This window comes from Mustela nigripes, chromosome 4 (assembly GCF_022355385.1).
Source record: "Mustela nigripes isolate SB6536 chromosome 4, MUSNIG.SB6536, whole genome shotgun sequence".
Lineage (NCBI taxonomy): Eukaryota > Metazoa > Chordata > Mammalia > Carnivora > Mustelidae > Mustela > Mustela nigripes.
The window spans coordinates 58,143,263-58,168,899 of NC_081560.1; the positions used below are offsets into that span (position 1 = coordinate 58,143,263).

The 25,637-nt window shown below is 35.8% G+C and overlaps 1 protein-coding gene across 1 annotated transcript in view; it reads left to right on the forward strand.

Annotated features, from left to right (window-relative positions):
* CRPPA (CDP-L-ribitol pyrophosphorylase A) overlaps positions 1–25,637 on the forward strand; it is a 313,919-nt gene that overhangs the window by 121,286 nt on the left and 166,996 nt on the right. Inside the window, exon 6 of the mRNA XM_059396757.1 lies at positions 20,999–21,096. Coding sequence (XP_059252740.1) covers positions 20,999–21,096 — 98 coding nt within the window. The remainder of the gene's footprint in view (positions 1–20,998; positions 21,097–25,637) is intronic.

Consider the following 25,637-nt stretch of genomic DNA (forward strand, 5'->3'; position numbering starts at 1 on the left):
AACATAATACTGACACAGCAGATTTCCAGACATGCCTAAAGATCAGTAAAAATTAAAACTCAAAATCATAGATTCAGAATGACTGGTTGGTTGAGTTTTCTTCTTTGTTAATTTTGATAGTTGAAGGCTTATGTGGCCATAGCAGTCTTCGTTTTCCAGGATGAAGCTTTTTTTAATCTGGTGATCTGAGTGGTTAGTATTCTGTGTCCTTCCTGAGCTGCTTTTCACTTGAATGCCAATTATTTGTGGGTCAACAAATTACATTCTCATGAAAGTATTTTCTCGTTTAGATATTTTAAGGCTCTACAAAGCATTTCCTTGATAAATGTCATGTCTTGCAGGTGCATTTTGTTCTCCCAAATTTACTTGTCACTGGAACTGCATGTATGTTTGGATGAATCTTAGCGTTTGTTTAAGGCCATATCTTTTGTTCGGTATGGGAATTTTGATGTAACTAACTTTAGGCAGGCTTTTGACTAAAATCTCTACATTGTGGTATCCAGCAAGTGTCAAAATCTGCCTTCTATTTTTGTGTTTGTAGATAAGTCTTATTTTGAAGCTTAATTTATTTTAGTATATTTATATGGATTTCCATCTATAGTGAAGTATTTGATAATAGGAAATGTATATATAAGGTAGTCTTGTATTCATACAGTTGTCTGTATTGGAAAAGGTACAGTTAATCATAAATTTACTATGAGGTAAAACAAAGCATTTTTTTAAAGTTTTTATTTAAATTCCATTTAACTTACTGTGTAGTATTAGATTCAGGTGTACAATATAGTGATTCAACATTTCCATATATTATCTGGTGCTCATCACAAGTGTGCTTAATTCCCATCACCTATTTCACCCATTCCTCCATCCAGCTCCCCTCTGGTAACCACAGTTCTCTATAATTAAAAGTCTGTTTCTTGGTTTGTTTGCCTTTTTCTGCCTTTGTTCATTTGTTTTGGTTCTTAAATTTCACATATGAGTGAAATCATATGGTATTTGTCTTTCTCTGTCTTATTTCAATAGTATTATGCTCTCTAGCTCTATCTATGCTCTGTAAATGGCAAGAGTTCATTCTTTTTTATGGCTGAATAACATTCTATTGTATATATACCACATCTCTATGTACTCATCAATGGATGGACACTAGGGCTTTTTCCATAGTTTGGCTATTATAGATAATGCTGCTGTAAACATAGGTGTGCATATATCTTTTTGGATTAATGTTTTTGGACTCTTTGTGTAAATACCCAGTAGTACCATTGCTGAATCATAGGGTAGTTCAATTTATAACTTTTGAAAAATCTCCATAACTGTTCTCCAGAGTGGCTGTACCAGTTTGCATTCCCACCAACAGGGCAAGGGGGGACGGTCTCTTTTTTTCATATCCTTGCTGACACTTGTTGTTTCTTGTGTTCTTGATTTTAGCCATTCTGACAGATCTGAGGTAATAACTTATTATGACTTTGATTTGCATTTCCCTCATGATGAGTGATATTGAGCACTTTTTTCACGTGTCTGTTGGCTGGCCATCTAGATGTCTTTCTTGGAGAACTGTATGTTCATATCTTTTGCCTATTTTTTAATTGGATTATATATTTTGTGGGTGTTTAATAATTTCTTAATATATTTTGCCTACTAACTCTTGAACAGATATGTCATTTGCAAATACCTTCTTCCATTTCATAGATTGACTTTTAGTTTGGTAGATTATTTCTTCGCTGTGTAGAAGTTTTTTATCTTGATGAAGTCCCAGTAGTTTATTTTTGCTTTTGTTTCTCTCCCCTCAGGAGAATATGCCCAGAAAAATGTTGCGACAGCTAATGTCAGAGGTTAGTGCCTATGTCCTATTCTAGGATTTTTATGGTTTCAGATCTCATATTTATGTCTATGATCCATTTTGAATTTATTTTTGTGTACAGTGTAAGAAAGTGGTCCAATTTCATTCTTTTGCATGTTGCTGTCCAGTTTTCCCAACATGATTTTTTGAGGAGACTGTCTTTTCCTCATTGAATAAGTCTTTTCTACTTTGCCAAAGATTAATTGACCATGTACTCATGGGTTTATTTCTAGGTGTCCTGTTTGTTGATGTGTGTGTCTCTTTTTTGTGCCACTACCATGCTGCTTTGATGACTACAACTTTGTCATATAACCTAAGGTTTGGAATTATGATCTTTGCTTTTCTTTTTCAAGGTTGCTTTGGCTATTTGGGGATCTTTGTGGTTCCATACACGTTTTAGGATTGTTTGTTCCAGCTCTGTAAAAATTGCTGTTGGTATTTTGATCAGGATTGCATTAAATATGTAGATGGCTGTGAATAATGTAGACATTTTAATAGTATTTGCTCTTCCAACCCATTAACATAGAATATCATTCCACTTGTTTGTGTTATCTTGAATTTCTTTTATCAGTGTTTTATAGAGTATAGGTCTTTGACCTCTTTGGTTAGGTTTATTCCTAGGTGTCTTACTATTTTGGGTGGAATTACAAATTGGATTTTTAAAAAAATTTCTCTTTCTGCTGCTTCATTATTGGTGTATAGAAATGCAGCAGAGTTTTGTACATGGATTTTGTATCCTGCAACTTTACTGAATTCATTTATTAGTTCTAGCAGTTTTTTGGTGGTTTTGGAGTTTTCCTATATATAGTACTATGTCATCTGCAAATTGTGATGTTTTACTTCTTCCTTACCAATTTGGATTCCTTTTATTTCTTTTTGTTGTCTGATTTTTGTGGTTAGGACTTTCAGTACTATGTTGAATAAAAACAGTGTGAGTGGACATCCTTGTCTTATTCCCCATGTTAGGGGGAAAGCTCAATGTTTTACCATTAAGGATGATATTGGCTGTGGATTTTTCATAAATGGCTTTATTATGTTGAGTTATGTTTCCTGTAAGCATTTTTTAGGTTTTTTTTTTTTTTTATCATAAGTGGTGTAGTTTGTCAAATGCTTTTTCTGAATCTTTTGAAATGATCATAAGGTTCTTATCCTTTCTTTTACTGATGTGATGTATCACACTGATTTGTGAATATTTAACCACCTTTGCAACACAGTAGTAAATCCCACTTAATCATGGTGAATTATATTTTTAATGTATTGCTGGATTCTTTGCTAGCATTTTGTTGAGGAATTTTGTTTCTATGTTCATCAAGGATATTGGCCTATAGTTCTTTTTTTAGTGGTTTCTTTATCTGTATTGGTATCAAGATAATGCTGGCCTCATGGAATTGAATTAGGATCTTTTCTATTTGAACAGTTTAAGAAGAGTAGGTATTAAATCTTCTCTAAATATTTAGTAGAATTTGCCTGTGAAGCCATCTGGTCCTGGACTTCTGTTTTTTGGGAGGTTATTTTTTTCCATACTGACTGAATTTCTATGCTGGTTTTCAGTCTGTTCAAATTTTCTGTCTTCCTTTTTCATTTCTGGTAGTTTTATGTTTCTAGGAATTTATCCATTTCTTCTTTCTGGTTGTCCAATTTGTTGGCATATAGATTTTCATAATCTGTTATAATTGTTCAAATTTCTATGGTATTAGTTTTCTGCTCATTTGTGATATTATTTGAGTATTTTTTTTCCCAGATAAGACTGGCTAGAGTATTATCAATTGATTTTGTTGAAGAAACATCTCTTGGTTTTATTGATTTTTTTTTTTTTTTTTTTTAGTTTCTATATCATTAATTTCTGCTCTAAACTTTATTATTTCCTTCCTTCTGTGGGTTTTAGATTTTGTTTGTTCTTCTTTTCCTAGTTTCTCTAGGTGGAAAGTTAAACTTTTTGAGATCGTTCTTGCTTCTTGAGGTGGGCCTGTATTGCAATATACTTCTCTCTCAGAACTGCTTCTGCTGCATCCCCAAGGTTTTGGAACATTGTGTTTTCATTTTCATTTGTTGCCATATACTTTCTTTTTTTTTTTTAAAAGATTTTATTTATTTGACAGAGATCACAAGTAGGCAGAGAGGCAGGAAGAGAGAGGAGGAAGCAGGCTTCCCACTAAGCAGAGAGCCCGATGTGAGGCTTGTTCCCAGGACCCTGGGATCATGACCTGAGCTGAAGGCAGAGGCTTTAACCCACTGAGCCACCCAGGTGCCCCTGTTGCCATATACTTTTTAATTTTTTCTTTTATTTCCTGATTGAACCATTCATTGCTTAGTAGCATACTATTTAACCTCCATGTATTAGTAGCTTTTCCAGATTTTTTCTTGTGGTTAACTTCTAGTTTCCTAGTGTTGTGGTCAGAAAATATGAACGGTTTGACTTCAAGCTTCTTGAATTTGTTGAGACTTGTTTTGTGGCCCAATATGTGATCTATTCTGGACAATGTACCAGGAACACTTGAATGTGTATTCTGTTTCAGGATGCACTGTTCTGAATAAATCTTTTAGATCCATCTGTTCCATTGTGTCATTCAAAGCCATTGTTTCCTAGTTGAGTTTCTGTTTGGATGATCAATGGGGTGTTAAAGTCCCTTACTATTACTGAATTATTGACTAGTTCCTTTATGTTTGTTTTTAACTCTTATTGTTTTGGTGCTCCTAGGTTGGGTGCCTGAATATTTACAACTGTGTTGTCCTCTTGTTGGGTTATCTCCTTTTATTATTAGATAGTGTCCTTCTGTCTCTTGTTAAAGTCTTTGTTTTAAAGTCTATTCTGTCTGATACAGTGTTGTTACTCTGGCTTTCTTTTTACATCCATTTGCTTGATCGTTCTCCATCCCTCACTTTCTTTTTTTTTTTTTTTTTTTTAGATTTTATTTATTTATTTGACAGACAGATCACGAGTAGGCAGAGAGGCAGGCAGAGAGAGCGAGAGGAGGAAGCAGGTTCCCTGCTGAGCAGAGAGCCCGATGCGGGACTCGATCCCAGGACCCTGAGATCATGACCTGAGCCGAAGGCAGCGGCTTAACCCACTGAGCCACCCAGGCGCCCTCCATCCCTCACTTTCAATCTGCAGGTGTCTTTAGGTCTAAAATGAGTCTCTTGTAGGCAGCATATAAATGGGTCTTTCTTTTTTTTTAAGATTTTATGTATTTATTTGACAGAGAGAGATCACAAGTAGGCAGAGAGGCAGGCAGAGAGAGAGAGGAGGAAGCAGGCTCCCTGCTGAGCAGAGAGCCTGATGTGGGACTTGGTCCCAAGACCCTGAGATCATGACCTGAGCCGAAGGCAGCAGCTTAATCCACTGAGCCACCCAGGCGCCCGGGGTCTTGTTTTTTTAATCCATTCTGTTACTCTGTGTTTTGACTGGAGCATTTAGTCCATTTATATTCAAAGTAATTATTGATAGACATGTATTCATTTCTGATTCTTGTGTTATATGGTTGTTCCTGAAGATTTTCTCTGATCCTTTCTTGCTTGCTTTCATGTTATGTTGATTTTCTTTAATAATCTATTTGGATTTCTTTCTCTTGATATATGGTTACCATTAAATTTGTATATAACCTCTCCTGCATATAGCAGTCTATGTTAAGTTGATGGTTGCTTAAGTTTGAAGCCATTCTTTACTCCTTTCCTCCTGTTTTAAGTACATGTTGTCATGTTTTCCACTGTTTTATTTTGTGAGTTTCTTGACTGAGGTTTTTTAATTTAATTTAATTTTTTTTACAGAAATACTCATTTTTACTGTTTTGTGTTTCCTACCTTCAAACTGTCACTTGTGGTCTCTCCTTTTCCTTCAAGGAATTCCCTTTAATATTTGTTATAGGACTGGTATAGTGCTCATGAACTCATTTAGTTGTGGTTTGTCTGGGAAACTCTTTATTTCTTTTTCTATTCTGAATGATAGCTTTGCTGTATAGAGTGTTCTTGGGTACATATTTTTCACATTCGGCACTTTGACTCTATCATACCACTCCCTTCTGGCTTGGGAAGTTTCTGCTGAAAAATTCTCTGGTAGACTTATGGCTTTTCCCTTCTATGTTACTGTTTTTGTCTTGCTGCTTTAAATTTTTTTATCTTTATATTTTGCCAATTTAATTGCATTATGTCTTGCTGTGGATCTGCTTTGTTGATTTTGTTGGGGTTATCTGTGTGTCCTGCATCTGGATATCTATTACCTTCCCCAGATGAAGTTTTCAGCTATTTCTTCAAATTTTATTTTTGCCCCCATTCTCTTTTTCTTCTTTGACTCTTGTAATACAGAATAATATGGAGTTACTGTGTTCCCTAAGTCTATTCTCATGTTACATAGTTCTTTTCACTCTATTTTGTTCAGCTTGATTCGTTTCCATTACTCTGTCTTCTAGTTCATTAATTTGTTCTTTTCATGTAGTGAGTCCTTTATCTCTGCTATGTTATTCCTTATCTCTTTGTTAAGGGTCTCACTTGTGTTTTCCACTCTTTTTCTCAAGTCTAGTGAGAATCTGTATGATCCTTGCTTTAAATACTCTATCCAGTGTGTGACATATTTATTTCACTTAGATTCTGGCTATGGCCTTATCTTATTTCATCTGGGATAAATTTTTCTGTCTTCTCATCTTATCTAAGTCTCTATGCCTATTTCTTTGTTTTAGGATGATCAGCTACAACTCCTGTTCTTGAGGATAATGGTGTTAGGAAGAAGATGTCCGGTAGTGCCCTTCTGTGCAGTATTTCCTGTTCCCCATAGCCTGGTGTTTCTATGAGTGTTTCCAATATGTGCTGTGTGCACTCAGCTGTTTTGTCCTCTCTGCTTTATCCTTCAGGCCAGTTGTTTGCAGAGGCTTTACGTCTGCTGTGGACAGGGTTTGTTTCCGGAACTGTGGCTTTTTCTAAGTAGGGGTGCTCTGGTCTGCTTGTGGTGAGAACTGTTGTCACCAGTACTGGAACCTTGCAAGGCTCTGCAACGTTCCCAAGGGATTAGGCTGGCCTTCAGGGGGCAGGGCCCACTGTAATGGGATTGAGGCAAGTGAGACTGGAAAAGGTAGTTCTACTGAAGCCCAGGGGAGTTAGGGCTTGGTGTAAGCAAGTGAGGTATAGGTGCTGTGCTAGTTCCTATATGTGGCTTTGTGCTTATGCTGAGGGATGGGAGAGGGAGATGGTGCCTGCCAGTTCCTTTGTTCCAGGAAGGGTCTGTCACTGAACACTGCCTCTCTGGGAAGTGCTCTGAGATGAGCACCTTACTTCTCCACTGTGTGCCCTGGGTTCTCTTCAGATTGCTATTTCTAAGCTGTCTACGTTCACGGATTGTTGGTTTTTGCCTTCTCTCTAAGAGCGGCTCAGTGCCCTCAGGGCTCTATCCCAGCCACACTGGCTGACCTTTAAAACTCCAGTCTTTAAGCTCAACTTGTTGCCAGAAGTCATGAAATGGGTCCCCTCCTGCTTTCCAAACCAATTGCTATGGCGATTCAAAGCAGCATTTTACTCCTACTTTTCCTGAAGTAAAGAGTTGGTTCTGGTCATTGTTCTTTATTATTTAACCCTTATAGGCTTCTGTAAGTGAAATTTAAAGCAAACTTTTCTAGAGAGTAGTATGATTAATAATCTCAACAAGATACTGAAATTACAGGATAAGTTTATAAATAGCTACTTAACAAAGAGGACACACAGCTCGGTGAGCCCCCCTACCCCCAAGCCTCTTCTGCTTGCTCAGACGTACCCAAACCATTAAAATACTAACAGATGCCAGCAGTAACATATTTTATATAGATTTACATATGACATACAGTCCCAACCAAAACTTAATTTAACATGCTGACAGATCCTATCTTGGCGAAAGGAGCAGTATTTTTAAATTTTCATAGTACCCCCATGGAATTTTAAAATAAGAGATTACATTTATTTTCTACCATCATCCTTCAACCAGTCATTTAATATATTTAATTTTGTGGTTAAAAGCTGTTTAAAAATTGTTTTATTCTCTCTGGATTATAATTGTACAAACCCAAGAAAGCTTTGTGCTATAAAAAAAGCCTCATGATGCCTCTTGTCATATGATGGTTTATGTAAACATGGGAAAACAGTGAAAACAAAATACTTTAATTTTTCAATGACTTTAGTTAATAGTAGTTAAAAATAGTTAATATTCACATAAAAATGTTTCCTATTTGTTAAATTAATGGACTTTGATTTCTCAAATACAACATCTGTTGATTCAGAAACTTAGAATATTTTCTGAAAATAGGTTTTTTTTTTCAACATCATGGATAGAAAAGTAATTCTTTTATTATTAAGCATTTTTGAACAGGTAAATTATGAATCCCCATATGGCTGCCTTTGTTTGTTTGTAGAAAAGCATTTGAATCATTTTGTGCTTATACATTGAAAGTAGCTGAATGTACTTATAAATTGGCTCTAACTGAAAGAAATAAAATAAAATCACATGTGAATAAAATAGATTCAGTGTTAATGAGAACTAAGAAGACTCAGAACTAGGAAGACTCATTGTGATATTATGTGTTTTATGCATATGAAGAAACTAATGCCTTATTATTTTTGTGATTCATATTTACACTTAATATCGTGGTAGTTTAAGTGCAATATATTTTTAATCTTCTTAATCAAATTGAAAGAATGAGAAACTTTAAATCAGGTTTTCTCCATCTGTAACTGGACAGTGTTCTGCATCTGTGGTATGTCTTCATCAGGTTTTTCTTGTTAAATATCCAGTGATGGCACCATTTATGTCATTAACCATGCTTTTTGAACAATGCAGTGTGACAGCTAAGATTTACGTAGAAACTATAATTTTTGATGTATCTGGCTTTTGACTGTGATTCTTTATTTTCCACATTTTCACATTAATACCATAACTTCTTTGTACATAAGTTTTTGTTCTTCACTGTCTTGAAAGTAATACTGTGAGTGTATCTTACGTGAATCTGTAAGAACATTTGCGTCAAGCTTTAATTAGTTAGAACAGGAAGGTTGCAATATAATTTAATAGCAGTTTGGTTTCCTTGGAATCTTACTGTAAAAAAATGTAAATTAGAAAGTTAAATATTTGGGTGAAGATTAGAGAAAGTAGAGTGCACTTTAGTTTTATAATTTCTTTTATTTGTCACTAGTGAGATGTTAATTAAAACATAGGGATGTTAATTTGTCATATTCAAAAACTTCTAAGGTCACAGTGAGTTACTAAGCAACTAGCTAAATAAGACTTGATAAGACAAAAGCCAGCCAATTATACTTGACTCTGATGGAGGTAGAATTTAAAACAACAAAAACTCCAAACAAGATGTTTATGCTTAAAGAACGATACACTTTGTAAATATACTGGTGAGTGATTAGGCTTTAAAAATTGTATTTCCTTTAAGTTAATTTCTTTTAACTCAGAATATATACTTTGGAAAACAATATATATATATTGCATCATTTACTTGGAAAATAGTAGTATGTTACATGTAAAAACATGTTCAAGAGATGAGGTGTCACGTTAATGCTCCTTACTTGTAGTTGTAAGGTAGGAAACTTAATCCTGATTTCAGTGACTCATTTAAAAATGTGGTGAAGATCTGATCTAACAAATCTTGAAAAAAAAAATCTCCCTGTGTATCATTACCATTGCCCTTCATTTGAAATATGTATAATCAACAGTAGAGATAACTTCTCTGAAGACCATTTTAACCTTTTAAAGTGGGTATGTGTGATGTCTTTTACAAGTCTCTCTGTATCATCCCTGTTGTCCACTTGTCCTGTAGATATGGCTTGTTGGTTTTTTTCCTTTATTGGCCATATGCTGCCTCCCTCTCTATTCTAAAAGTTTCCTCTTTTAAGATGTTTAGGGAAATCTGAGGCCTTTTCCTATCTATTAAAATGAGACATGGACCTCAGGGCTCAGCAGTTGTGATTCTGTTTAATACTATTTTACAGTCTTTGCTGTGAGAGAGAAAATATACTCAGATTGGCTGTTGACTGAAGGAATTAAAAAGTGAATGGCAGATGACTGTCATTTTGAATGGTTTAGGACTAGAAATATCTTTTGGATGTGAATGATGTTGGATTTTATACAGTTGTTTATTTATCTAAGAATACTAAAATTTTGGCTTAAGAGGTCTGTGTAGTGAATAATGAGCCTTGATGAAGTCGTGGTTTTAAGATCTAAGAAAACAATGCTGACCTGGATTTTTTGGCCACTTGGTGGTGGAACTAACTGGTATTTAGATTTGCCTCTACTCGGCGATATTTGAAACCTTGTAAAACACACCATCCAGACCACTCTTGAACTATTACTGATTATTATTTTTTTAATAGATTTTTATTTATTAGAGGGCTGGGGGAGGAGCAGAGAGAGAGGGAGAGGGACAAGCAGACTCTACACTGAGCGCAGAGTTCGACGTGGTGTTTGATCCCAGGACCCTGAGATCATGACCTGAGTGGAAACTCATGACTGAGCCATCCAGGTGTGCTGAGTCCTTACTGATTATTCATTGTAGGCATATTTCTAGGTATTCCTTGGTCCTCTTAGTGTGTCTATGAGTCTTTCATGTGATACAGAGAAGGGTGCACATGTTAGAAAGTTTTAATATTACTGTTTTTCTGAAATTCAATGGGAAGACTCCAAATTTACATGTATTTTCTAATAGTTGGAGGAGACCCATATAGTTCATGTACACTAACAGGTCCAATGTTCAAGGACAATAAGAGGAACCTTAAAAGATGAGTATATTACATTATTATTTTTAAAAATATTTTATTTATGTATTTGTCAACAAGAAAGAGCACAAGTAGGGTAAGGGATGGAGGGAGAGGGAGAAGCAGGCTCCCCCCTGAGCAGGGAACTCTCTGTGGGACTCAATACCAGGACCTGAGCTGAAAGCAGACACTTAAGTGACTGAGCCACACTGGCATCCCACATTATTAGTTTGACCTTATTCATAATCTTCTTTATATGGCATCTCCTACTTCCTATAAAGGACTTTGGAATAATACTGGAATTAAATATTTTTGACATATTGTAAATGAATATATTTTTCCAGACCACATACCCATGAGTATATTATATACTAGTTTTTAGACTCATTTATAAACTTAAAAATTTATACATGATAGCTCCCGTTTCATATAAAAGACTTTAGAATAACACTAGAATTAAACATTTTTTGACAACATGTTGTACGTGAAAATATTTTGCTAAATCATGTATCCTAACAAAAGGTGGTTAAGTTTTAGATTACAAAGCATATTAAACCAGGGAATTAAAAGTCCTGAAGAAATTCCATTGTACTTATGACTTCGGTGAAGCTTGAGAGAATTTCAGGAGTTTGTCGGATGAATCTGGTGATCTATTGAAAACATGGACATTCTGGCTATCATGCTAGGAGTCCTTTCCTGCACTTTCCAGGGTAGATGGAGTACTGATAATGTTTCTGCTTCTCTGCTACTATCAGCTCTGTGAAGAGCAAAGAAATTAACAGAGGCAGAGGACCATTTTCTGTTGAAAGGAAGAACTTCCATGTCTTTTCTCACTTTAATTTGGAACCAGTAGAACATAGTTGTACCATACGAAAGTCTAGCACAAAATGACAACTGACCTTGTGAGAAGTTGTCCCCTATTTTATATATCTTCATGTGTTTCAGTAAATGCTTAATTGGTTTTGAGATTTGAGAATTTTGTCTCTCCAGTACATTGTGAACCACTGAGGCAGCTGACTTCTAAGTAAAATTCTATGTCTTGAAGCATCTGAATTAGGGTTCTGTTGTTAATAAATATGCAAATGAGACTGTGGTTTTGATTTTTTTTTTTTAAGATTTTATTTATTTATTTGACAGAGAAAGATAATAAGTAGCCAGAGAGGCAGGCACAGAGAGAAAGAGAAGCAGGCTCACCGATGAGCAAAGAGCCTGATGTGGGGCTCGATCCCAAGACCCTGAGATCATGACCCGAGCCGAAGGCAGCAGCTTAACCCGCTGAGCCACCCAGGTGCCCCTGTGGGTTTGATTTTGAAATGTTTACATGGTCTCTACTATAGTGGTGTAGCGTGGATAATATTGTTCTGTTCTGTTAGATAAGCAGCCATTGACAGTAGTGTAATCTTTTGTGACTGGGTAGGCATGTAATGAGCACTTCATTTCTACCATGTTTCAGTGACTCTGAGGTATAGTTGATTGCAAGCAATATTTTTATACTAAGGGGTAAAGATAAATGATATCAATAAAACTAGGGTAGAAAGTTTTATGATTTAGAAGCTTTATTTTTTCATTTTAAAGAGAGCGTGTGCATGGGGGTGTGGAGCAGAGGGAGAGAGTAACTTTAGCAGACTCTTTCCGAGTGCATAGCCCAATGTGGGGCTCAATCACATGACCCTGAGATCATGAACTGAGCTGAAACTGAGATAGACACTTAACCAAGTGCACCATCCAGGTGCCTCTAAAAGTTTAGAAACTTTCATAAAAAATCAATTGAGTTCTATATTACGGCATAGAATTTTATTATAATTGTTCTTGTGTAAAAAGACATAGGATTCTGGTTCTGGGTAAGGTGGAACAAGAATACCCTTATTCTCCCACTGAATGAACATGAGAAGAGTAAATAGAATAGGTATTTAGGTATTTGAGGTTATAAATAAAGTAATAGCAGGTAGAACAGTGAATAATACCCAACTTTCCAGTACTGTGTAATGATCAGTGAATATTATCATTTTGTTCCTCTGCTATATCCTGACTTGGATCCAGTGTGGCCCAAAGCTGCCAAGTGAGCATTGGAGTAGGCAGAGCTCCAAGAGAAGCCCCCTGACTCTGGCTACATAGGCAAGAAGGGATCTCCTAATGTTCCAATAGTGAAGATTACCTCCCCCCCCCCTCCTCTAATGATTATCTCCCCAAGCAAACCTGTGGCTGCAGTGGCACTGACAGTGGCAACAATGGATGCCCAGAGATTTATAAAATTCTGAGAGAAGTGACATTGTTCTAGCATCAGGATTGCTGTGGCTTGAAGAGGTGGGGTGAACACTGTTGCTGTTCTTGCTGTCTTTCTTTTGCTTAACTTCGCTTCTGTGTATAGTCGTGGGAGGTGTGCAAAGTGGGATAAAGTCCCAGCTCTCTGGTAGAAGTGCTGAAAAGGGGTACACTAGAGAGATGGAGTGTACAGGAGAGACTTATGCAAGAGAATATTACCTAGATATTCAGGATATAATCCAAGATGAGTGGGAATACAAAGAACTATGAAAATAGAAACTTAAATTGGGAGAGAACCATTTAGAAGCTCATGCTGAGATGACACCAATGTTGGGAATTACCTGGCAAATATTTTAAAGTCCTGATTATAAAGATGGTGCAAATAAGGGGAAATTCTCTTGAAAGAAAGGCATAGAAAATCTAAAGAAAAGCCAAATAGAAATTCTAGAACTGAAAAATACATCAACCAAAGTGAAAAACTTACCAAATGGCTTAATAACAGAATAGAGATATCAGAGAAAGTTCTAGAAAAGGTAACATAGATCATTGGAAAATTTTCAGTCTGAGCTACAGAAGCCAGAGGTTGGGGGGAAAGAGAATAGTGCTCCAATGTCATGCATTGCTGGTGGTAAGGTAAAATGGTACAGCCAAGCTGGAATGCTGTTTGAGAGTTCTTAAAGAGAAAAGTGTACATTTACCATATGAGCCAGAATCCTTTTCCAGTGCATTTACCCTAGAGAAAGGAAACCTTACACCCACATAGAAAACTATGAATGTTTTATGGCAGTTCTGTTAATAATCTTCAAAAGTATTTAGCAGTCAAAATGTTCTCCTTTGGATGAATTGATAAAATGTGGTACATCCATATAATGGAGTACAACTCAGAAATGATACAAACTGTCAATATGTCAAATAATTTAAATCTCAGAGTAATTCTACCCAGTGCTGGATGATATTCTCAAAAGGTTACATTTTGAGTGATTCCATGTGCAATAGTCTGAAAGAGAATGAACTATAGAAACAACAAAAATCAGAGTGTGCCCACCTTGTAGCGGGGTGAATACAGAGATGACATGAGGGATTGAACAGCTTGGTATGCTGATGTGGTGGTTACACAAATTCATAATGTGTTAAACTTAGGGAAATGACACAGAGGTAATTGTAGTGCATACCCATGCAGAGAAAGTTAGAGATCAGTATATCTTCATTTGGCCCTGAAGGGTAGCATTTCTAAGATGTTATTTAAATTTCAGGAAGTTACACAGTGGAAACATGGGGCTTTTAATTAATGAAATAAAGTAAGTGTTGGAAGTTTGCCAGGTACTAAATTAAAAGCAATGAAGAAAAGACTATATTTTCCCCTACTATAATGTCATTTTCCATTAAAACCTCTTAGGCCTTAGCATTTGGAAGAGAAGGATTTGCTAGAAACTGCAGAGAATCTTGTTTATTCCATGAATGTATGAGACTACCATTTGACATATGTGGCTCCAGTTAAAAAAGTGGGAAAACTCCTGAATTTGGAAATTACTTATTTTGCTTATAGGTTCTATCAGCATGTGGAATGTTTGAGGTTTTCATTCTAGACCAGAGTGCCTGGTTTGAATCTTGACTCTTCAGTTTGTTAGCTGAATATAATCCCAGGCAAACCATTTAAATCTTTACCTGTAAGGAGCACATGATAATTCTGCCTGCATCGTAAGATTTTGGTTAGAATGTACATTTATTATAACATTTTACATAATATTTGTGAATTACCCAGTGAGAAATCATCCAGTGTTTGGCTGAGTTACTCTGGTGCTCAATTTTTCTTACTGAAAGGGTGCTAATATCATTTATTTATTAGTAACAGCACTTTTATGAACTAGAATTTAAAGGACTCTGTGGTAAGTTGAATTTGTAATGCTTAGCACCCTGTGAATAAAAATAATGTTCTTGTTATCGATACTTTTAGCTTTTTACTTAATTTACTATTTTTTAAAATTATTCTTATTTTATTATTATTTTTTTTTTTAAGTAGACTCCACACCCACCAGGGGACTTGAATACAACTCCCTGCATCAAAGGTCAGATGCTCTACTGACTAAGCCAGCTAGGCACCCATCGCCTTCCTCTTAATTTAAATGTTTAAAAGTTTACCTATTGTTTTAACAGTTTGTTAGGTATCGTTATGTGATATACTGAAGACCTTTATCTTGTCCCTTGATCTTATAGAAAGATACTTCCTGAATGAGTAAAACTATAGACAAAAGGACTGGTGTGTTTACATAAATATTTTTCTACTTCTGTTTTTTAAAACGTTTTGCTGTCAAACCACAGACAACAAAAATCCAAGCCAGATCTGTAGCTTAAAGAGTAATGTGCTTATCTGTGTAGTATCACACAGATCATGAATAAAACTTTGCCACTCATACCAGAGGCTTTTTCTTTCAATTTTATCCAGTTAAAACCTGTTCCCTCTTCAAAAGTAGTAGCTATCAAGATTTTACAGCAATTTTCTTACTTCTTCCGAGCTTTATCACTCAGATTTACATTTCTAGACACTATGGTTTTGGTGTGTCTGTGTCTGTGTGTGCGTGTTTCAAAGACCTGGTAAGTCTCACTTACTCTACAGTTTCCCCATCCTTTTATTCCTTTTATTTTGCTTATGCTTTGTCTTTTGCTGAACCCAACCTGTTTGATCTATAGATTTTTGTCCTATTTTGAATTTTGAGGAGTATATTCTTGCATGGAGCAATTGCACTTTTTTTTTGGTCTTCTACAAAGTGACAGCTGGCTCTAGAAGCTTAATCAGATTTAGTTTCATCTCCTTAGTAAGACTAGAGGTGGTATGAGTTTTTAATTAGGAGATACCAAATGTCTAGCTATCTTTTATTTTCTGATGATAGCAGCCATTGATATTCATTGCCTAGATTTGTTATACATAGTGGGTGTGGGCACTGTAAATTATGTTGACAAGTTCAAAATCTACAAAGCCAGTGTTACAGTTCAAGCTATAAGGCTGGCAGGCCACTGTAGAACCAGGAAAAGCCAGTATTTGGGTTCTAATATGATTAAGCAGGAAGTTCCTCTCTTACACCTGGCAGGCAAAATCTTTGTTCTATTCAGATCTTCAACTAATTGGATGAGGCCCATTCACATTAGGGAGCGCAATCAGCTTTGCTTACTTTACCAGTTTAAATGTAAACCATCTAAAAATACCCTCACAGAAACACCCACATTATGTTTGACTAAATAGTTGAACACCCCATTACTCAGTCAAGTTGACATATAAAATTAACCAGTATAGTCAATAAAGTAAAATCAAAGAGTACCTTATTTTTAGCATAATTACTATTGACAATTATATGTATATCTTAACCCTTTAAAAGTTCTCACACATGGGGATGGCATAATAACTGAAAAACTTGGGTTTATTAATTAATGCTTACAGCTTTTTAATACTAACCTGTAGACTACAGGTCATGTTCCATTGGAATTTTCTATTAAGTCACATTGAGTTGTGTGATACCTGGATACTGTCTGTAAATAGTTTTCAATAAATGCAAGTATGTGTTTAAAAAAAAGATTTTTTGAAGGAAAATTACCCTCAGGTTCAGGTATTGAAATACCTCATTTGCCTCATTTAAACCATCCTTTTAGGAAGATTTTAAGAAGATACTGTATAAAAGAGTGCAGTGAGTATATTATATTGGCAATAAGGTTGACAGGTCAGGTATGATCTGAATTTAATTCCAGCATTTTTCTAATTTATCTTTGTATCTTTTTGAGGGGCAAGAACAAAGATTGGATTCTTGTAATAGAGTTTTTATGATTCCGGGAAGCAGAACGATTTTATGGTCCTCCCCCATGCTATTGTTGTGTTTATTTTAACCTGGAACAATTTCTAAGAAGCGGTTTACTAACAGTTAGAAAAACAGAGTAACATTTCTAAAGACTCCTGGTTTTTTTGATTTCATTATTAACCTCAAGGAAGTTGTTAAATTCTTTGCTTTGAGAAATAATAAATATTAATCATATTTGGAAAGTTTTGTGCTTCATGAAAAAATGAATTTGAAATATTATATATTTTTTCCTCTCTCAGTTGGGGGATATTAGAATAAGTGTGGAACTAAAGGAGTTTGAATTTATCTGAGCCCTGCTTCTCTAGCTACATTCTTTTCAATTTTGAGTCTCCACTTGCTTTGCACAAGCATAGGCTCTGCTGTTATCTGTTGTTGGTGAAGATCTTAAGTACAGTAACATTCCCAATTAGGGTTGTCTGTGTATGTTTGTGGGATTATTAGTAGACATCACATGAGAGAGATGCTTCACCCTTGATCTAATGGGTAAACTCATATGTGAATGATCAGTAGGTATCCATTTTAGTTTCAAGTTCAGGGATGAAAACATAGGACTGTTACTCAAGTTGTGTATTTCGTTGTTATATATAAATACTGCATTTAGGGTAAATATTAAAACTTGAGAGGTATTAGTGGGACAAAATTGAGATGGATTTTTAAAATATATTATTGGTTTCAGAGGTAGAGATAAGTGATTCATCAGTCTTATATAATACCAGGTGCTCAGTATATCACCTGCCCTCTACCCAGTTACTCCAGCCCCCTCCCCTCTAGCAACCCTCAGTTTGTTTCCTGATTAAGAGTCTCTTACTATTTATCTCCCCCTCTGATTTCACCTTGTTTCATTTTTTCCTCTCTTCCCTATGATCCTCTGAGTTGTTTTTTAAATTCTACAAATGTGTTTTTTAAAAAACGATTTTACTGTTTGAAAGAGAGAGAGAGTGCACACTTGTATGCATGAGTGTGAGCATGGGAGAGGAGCAGGAGAAGTGGGAGAAGCAGACTCCCCACTGAGCAGAGTGCTAGAGGACTGGGGGCTGGATCCCAGGACAGTGAACTCATGACATGAGCTGAAAGGAAGGGTCCAATGCTTAAGGGACTGAGCCACCCAGGAGTCCCCCCTCTCTTTTTCTTCAAACAAACACTGAGATAATTAAGAACACAGGGAACAATTGAAATGAGAGATGAGTCATATCTTTAGTTGACAAAAAGAATTTTAATTTGTAATTTTTGTTGAATCCATGTGATTGTAATAACATTTATTATGTGAACACTTATTAAGGATTTACTTGGAGTAGGCACTCTATGTAACTTTAGGTATATTAACTCATCTAAATATTATCACAATCTCATAATATTGGGTCCTTTATTCAATGTTTCCCTCATTTCTTTTATATTTATAAATTCTTTGTAGAAAGTTCGGCTCTACATAGAAATTAAGTTTTCTATGAATATGTGAATATAATCATACATCAAAATATTGTTAAAATATGAATATGCTATTTACAGAATTTTTTGGATATTGAATTGGATTCCTATAGCATTTTAAAAATTGCATATGGCTTAATAATTTAACAAATATTATTTTATTGAATGCTGAAGAATTGCCTTGTATCTGTAAGTGATGAACATTGCATATTTTTTCTTATATTGCCTTTATAACATTGGGCAAGAAATGGTTAAATTGTGAACTCCAGTGAGCCATGCAGGTCAGAGTAGGAATTGGGTGGATTTGGGTTCTTTAAAAAGTTTGACACTAGAAATCTCAAAGGCAATTGACTAACAAAACTTCTTTCTCACAACTCAGGAGTTGTTTCTGATGGGCAACTGGTGTTGAGAACCGTTGAATTTGGGAACTGGTGAAGATTCAACCTAGTGTGTAGAATGTGAATGGCACTGGATAGGTCGAGGATTTTATATTACTAGAGGAAAGGACATCTCAGTAGGGACAGTGGACACTGTAAAGAAAATGACAAGTCTGGCACAGACTACTGTGGAGTACAAATAACTGGGAATTACAAGACATTGGCAGACAGTGTAGAAATCACCACGATAAGAGATTTACCTTACTTATTTTTACATTGCCTTAAATCTAGGTTTTTAGGTTTTTTCAGTTGGTCTTCCCTGAATTGAGTGGTGAAATTATTTTTTATCCAGTTTCACTGAGATATAATTGACACATAACATCATGAAACAGGATGATTTGAAATAAGTATGTATAGTGAAGTGATTAACACAGTAAGATTAATATACCCACCACATCCCGTTGTTAAAATGTTTTTTAAAAGATGAGTTTTAAGGTCTCCTACTATATGCATGTGCATGTGTGTGACACATACATATACACATGTACATATACATATAATACATATACATTCTTTTTTATGCTTTATTTGTTTTGGAGGGCAAAATATTTTTTATTTTAGTATACTTTGAAACAAAAGATGAAAGAATAGTACACTTAACTTGCATTTGTCTTTCACCTAGATAGGCCAGTTCACCCATTGTTTATAGATTGTCCCCTTTGCTTTATCATGTCTATCCATGTTTTCTCTTTCTTGTTTAGCCAACAGAATTGGGATTTAGTTAGAGGGTGTTTGCTAAATTTATGGTAATTTGTTGTACAACAAACACAAAAATAAAAATATGCTATGTAATTCATGAAACTTCATGAGAAATAACAAATGAGAAATTACAGTAGAAATTACAAAATGTTAAATGAGAGAAAAAGTGAATGAAATTTTTTAAATGGAAAAAGAAATAATTTAAACTGAATGAAAATATTACAATATGTGAAATAAAGCTGAGGCTGTGAATTAGAGGAAAATTTGAGGCTTTATATGTAATCGGATAATAAAGGAAAAGCTGGAAGTAAACAATTTAAGCACCTTTTTCAAGAAAACAGCAAATGAAATCCAAAGATAGTAGAAGGAAGAAAATAATGGATAGTAGAAATTTAAGAACTAGAAAATAAACATACAAGAGAATCATCAAAGCTTTTCTTTGAAAATGTTAATAGAATTGATAAAGCCTTGGCAAGAGTGATCATGAAAAAAATTCTTTCTGTGAAGTCAAGTTCCTGGACTCTCTTACATGGCTTTAGGAAGTAAAGTGTCATCATGAAGATTGGTATTGATCAAACATATAGCTAGCTCCAGCACCATAAAATATTCTTGATAAGTGGGAAGAAATAATAGTAGGAGTACTATTAATTGGTGAGATTGTTAATATTTAAAAAGGTCTATTCTCCCCAGCTTTGTTAGAGAAATGATAAACTATCACTATATCAATGTTTATATACACCAAATTATATAACCCTGTCCATGAAGAAGCGGCTGGTTTAAATGTTAATCAGATGGGTTTCTTATTTAAAATTCAGCCTTTTTTCTTTATTCTTCATTTAATACCACGCAGCATCTTCTTATAGATATGACTTGCTTTTTTTTCTTTTTTTAAGATTTTATTTATTTATTTGATAGAGAGAGGGAGGGATCGCAAATAGACAAGGAGGCAGGCAGAGACAGAGAGGGGGGATGCATGCTCTCCGCTGAGCAGAGAGCCCGATGCGCGGCTCTATCCTAGGACCCTGAGATCATGACCTGAGCCAAAGGCAGAGGCTTTAACCCACTGAGCCACCCAGGTGCCCCCATGCAGCATCTTCTTCACTGTCAGCAATATAGCAATTTCTTAGCCTTTTAGATCTGTCTACTATAGATGAAGGCTACATATCTTTTGAGAGTTTGCATGCAGGGTTAACAAAGGTGAATATTATTAGGTCATATGTTTTTGAATCAGATCATGTCAAAGAGGTCTAACAAATTTGAAGAAAATTGGTTTAGCTCTTTTTACTTGTGGTAACACTTAAACGGGCAGGAACTTAATTATGTTTACCAAATTGAGAGGAATGCTAAGGAAATTGCAGTACTCACCCAGGGCGCTAGGTGGCACAGTGAGCTGAACACAGCAGCTATTGTCTAGCCAGGCAAGGGGATCTGAGATGGGTTTTTATTGGATTCCTAGAAGACTCCAATAAATGTAGGAGGATTGAATTGTTAAGTCAAATGGCCATCACTTCCAGTTAGTCCTTTCCAAATGCATACTAAGATGGCTTATTTCTGTGGCTCACACAACTTTCTGGTTAGCTACCTACATGAAGTTGAATACATAACTTTATTGATGGGTGGTAATGGGTCAAGGACTTAGCAGTGCAAACTCCAAGTGATTTCACTGGCATGAAGGTAAAACCTTCATAGTTAGACAGTTACGAATAGCAGTTAATCCTTGATTTTAGTATACTAGCACTTTGTTCCATTTTCTGTTTGAAACTTAATATATTTTTTTTAAATCTCAGAAAGAATTTCACAACACATTTGCATAATTATGGACACAAAAGAAGATGAGAATCATGTAGGCCATCATCTTGAAGAAATACTAAAAAATGAATTAAATGTAAGTATTCAAAAGTTGAGTTTCATGACATCAAAAAGTTGAGTTCCCTTTATTCCCCATTTTTGAACTGATGAACTTCTTAGTTGAATTCATAATCGGGCTAAGGAAATGGAAGAAGGAGTAATAAGTGTGAGGAAGTCCATAGGAATTATTTGTAACTTTTACCACTAATGGCTTGGTCTATTTACTTCATTGACAACTTTTTGTCTTGAACTGTTTTGTTGGACAAAATGATTTTATTTAAGTCATTTCCCTGTTTCTCTTAAAATATGTAACCATCTATCAGGTCTTATGATGAACAAGTGACAACCTTTCAACAGTGTACACAAATTCTACTTAAAAGCCAAAGGAAAAAGTTCATTTTAGTTAATTTTATCATGATAGTGCAGTTAGAAAGGGAACGGGCTCTGTTAGTACTGTCTGTGCTCAGATGGCAGCTTTTTTACTGCCTAATTTTTAAATAACTATAAAGTTTGAATTTAAAGTTTTAATTTGAATAAAACTTCAAGTACTTCAGAAAGCATCTGGCTTGTAGTAAATTTCTGGTGAAGATGAAACTGTAATAATTAAACTTTTGATGATGAGACAGATGTGTTTTAAGTAATGAATCCTATTAGTTTCCAAACTGTAGTCCTGATTTAGATATACGAACTGTAAAGCACATAGATCCCTGGAATATATAAAAATTTAGTGAACAGTAGTTTGGGATTAGTTCTGGAATCCAAATTTTTACACTTGATATTATCCAAAAGGCTGAGAAGAGATAGAATCCAAATTTTTAACAAGGTCCTCCAGGTGGTATTAATGGCACTTGGTACAAATTCTACCAGTAGCACTTGGAGCAACAACTCAAAGCTGAAAGAAAATGATCACCATATCCAGTGTTTCCTAGGTACAAATGTTATACTACAATCTACTCTTCTTTATTGCTTCTATCCATTGACTTTTTGGACATTTTCCCTTCATCCTTGGAAATTTTAGCATCTTGTGCTCTCTGCTTTCTTCCTCAAGTTCACCTGTTAAGAATCTATTCTTAAATTCCATTCCCTAGTTGCACAGCTGCATCTTGCAGAATATTTTACTGTCGGTAACTTTCCACTGTTTGACCCACTGAAGCACTCTTTCTGCCTCAAAAATAATCTTTTACCTTTGGGTAATCTCTTTTATTCTTTATCCAGTCAATGCAGAAGTCACTGAGATGGGACCGTGAAAGAATATCACTGGAGCTCTGGATATCAGTCACTCCGAAGTTGAGAGCGTTGGGTTTTTAAACTCTTTTTGAGCATCCAACTATTGTATTCTGTGTGACTAATTCCTTTATTGATCTTTCTGGTATTGGACCCTGCAAGAAGTCCTTTTGATTACAATTATCATAGTATTCACTTTCTTTTGCTTCTTTTTCTGTATCTGTTTAGTGATGAAACACTAATTTAATACTAAATACTGTGTGTATTTAGGGATACACACAGTAGTACATGATTGGCCTGGTGTGATTTATTCATCACTCTGACCTCTTTTTCCTTTTTTTGTCCTTACCTTTTTCATTTCCAGAGATCTTCATCTTCCTACCCATTGGGTCCAGTCTGCATATTGCCATCATCTTAACAGTGTTGACAAAGTAAATACTAAGGCTATTTCTAAACTTCTTACTAGAATGTTTTGTCATTCCATATCTTTTGCTAACTTGCCCCTGCTCATATTTGAATTTTATTTTATTTTATTTTATTTTTTTATTATTATTATTATTATTTTTTTGTTAGAGAGAGATACAGAGCGCAAGCACAAGCAGACAGAGTGGCAGGCTAGAGGCAGAGGGAGAAGCAGGCTCCCTGCCGAGCAAGGAGCCCGATATGGGACTCGATCCCAGGACGCTGGGATCATGACCTGAGGCGAAGGTAGCCACTTAACCAACTGAGCCACCCAGGCATCCCTCATATTTGAATTTTAAAGGAAACTCGAGTTCACCATCTTCTCCCTTTCTTTTGGCTACATTTTGTTTTATACCCTTCCTTGCCTAGTTTAGTTGTCATGTTCTAGCACTTCAGTGGATCATAGATCTTCTACCAATATCCTCAATTCCCTTGTCCTTCAAATGTACCTCCTTCGTTAAAACTTCATCTATTAGTCTAACTTTTAACTTCTTTAAGCCTTAACTTAAACTTCATACTGCTAGAGAAAATTAAAATACAGAGCAGATTGTTACCATTAAAAAATACTGGTCTCCATTCTCCAGGGGGCACAGAATATTTTAAAGCAAGTATACTATGATTGCATATTCAACTGCCCATTTCCTCTGTGAATATTTTAAACCTCCTGAACTTTGCTCAGGTTTTCTTAACCTCACTGTTGGTATTTTGAGCTAGATAATTCTTTGTTGTGAGACCCTGACTTCTGCCTTGCACACTGTTTAGCAGCATCCTTGGCCTATATTCACCAGATGCCCCTCGTAGTAGCAAGTAAAACATCTCCAGCTATTAGTAAATATGGCCTGGATGGGGCAAAATCCCCCTTTCTGTCCAGGAATGCTGGTCCAATCCTACTATCTTCACTGCTATTGTTAGACATGATCTTGTCTCCAACTTCAGAGCATAATTATGCACTCCCACATAGCAACATCCCTGTCTTCTTGACTCTAAAACTCTGAAGAGTCCTACATCAGTAGCAATCTTACTAAGACTGTTTCCTCTTCAGAGCTCTGGTTCCCCTCCCTCCGCTTATCCTATTGCCATCAATATCCCAGCATATTCAAGTTCCTTCCACTAACTGAAATTAAACAAAACAAAAAATCCTCTTAAGTCAGGTTACCCTGAAGCCATCCTTAATTAGAATAATTTAATCTCTCATTCCTTATTTCACTCTAGCCTGATTTCCAGTCCCACCTTCCGCAGGAGTTACTCTCAGCACGATCCTCAGTGACCCTTTGGGCAGTCCACAAGACATTGATCAGTCCTTACCTTGATGTATTGCAGCACTTGACCCTCTTGTCTAATACTTTCTTCCAGAAGGAATCTCATCCCATTTTTATAACATATTGTCTTTCTGAACCTCCTGGCTTCGTCTTAGTTTTGTTCATAGGATCCTATTCATAAATTTTAGGTTTTCCTATACAGGTGAGTGGTTTTCTCTGTAAAACCGTGATGATGGGTCCATATATTGTCTGCTGACTAGAGATAAAATCATTCTCTAGCCCTGTGTTTAATTATTCACCAGCCTGTGTTTCAGATCTGTAAATTCAATTAGAAGTTCCTTAGACCCTTAAACTTCCATGTTAGAGATAATTAATATTTCACAAATTCTTGTTCAAAGCAGTTGTCCTCCATCTGCTAAGGTTTCAGCCTCTGGCATGTGTATGTTTTGCCTAGTCCCTTAAATCTGGTGTAATCTTTCACCCATTCTCTGTTTCACCCATGAAGCAAATAAAATTCCAGAACAGGTTTTGTGAGACCTAAGTCTAGGCACAGCATAGCCAATTGGCCTTGGTTCAGGGTCTTTAATTTGATTGTCATCAAGCTGTCCTCTGCAGGCTGAGGCTGTAATCTCACCTGAACCATCCATGTCCAAGTGGATCTGCTCCCAAGCTTATGCAAGTAGTTGTTGGCAGACCTCAATCCCTTGCCGTGTGGCCTTACCCACAGAGCTGCCTCACAGCATGTTATTCAGGATTGAAGGCATGGTCTTTTCCTAACTTGATTTTTTTTTTTTTTTGAGAGAATTTTTTTTTTAAGATTTTATTTATTTATTTGACAGACAGAGATCACAAGTAGGCAGAGAGGCAGGCAGAGAGAGAGGAGTAAGCAGGCTCCCTGCTGAGCAGAGAGCCCGATGCGGGGCTCGATCCCAGGACCCTGGGATCATGACCTGAGCTGAAGGCAGAGACTTTAACCCACTGAGCCAGCCACCCATGCGCCCCTCCTAACTTGATTTTATAAGTAACACCCCGTCACTTGTGTCCTATTGTCTTCATTCAAAGCAAGTCAATGTATCCAACCCAAACTCAAGAGGAGGGGATTCTGTGAGATTTTAAATATTGAGAGGTGGGGGATTGTTTGTGGATCTCTTTTAGAAGTTGTCTGCCACAAACATAAATTTGTTCCTAAGTTAGAAAAGAAAATACCCACTACTGTGGACATCATAGCCTCCTGTATATGTGACATAATACTGTATTTAAGTCTGAGTCTTATTTATTAGAAATCATTAACCAAACCAAACTATAATTCCTTAGTTAAGTAAATGGAAACCCAATCTGTTTGATATGAAAACTAGTCCTTAGAAATTGAGTTTATCAGATATTCTATATGACAAAGACCAAAGTTGATCAGAAACATCTGAATAGTTTTCAAATCAGTGACCAACAAATGGAGCTGACTAGCCAAAACCAGCAGCCTAAGGACATATGCTAAACAAGGAGTGAGTTTAATCTCCTGAATTAATTATAGTTCTATCCAATATAAACCAGCCTAACAAATTTTCAAATTCCAATAGGGAAAATAGTCAATGACTACTTTGTTTAGATTTTTATGTTGATCATTCAATAATATAAC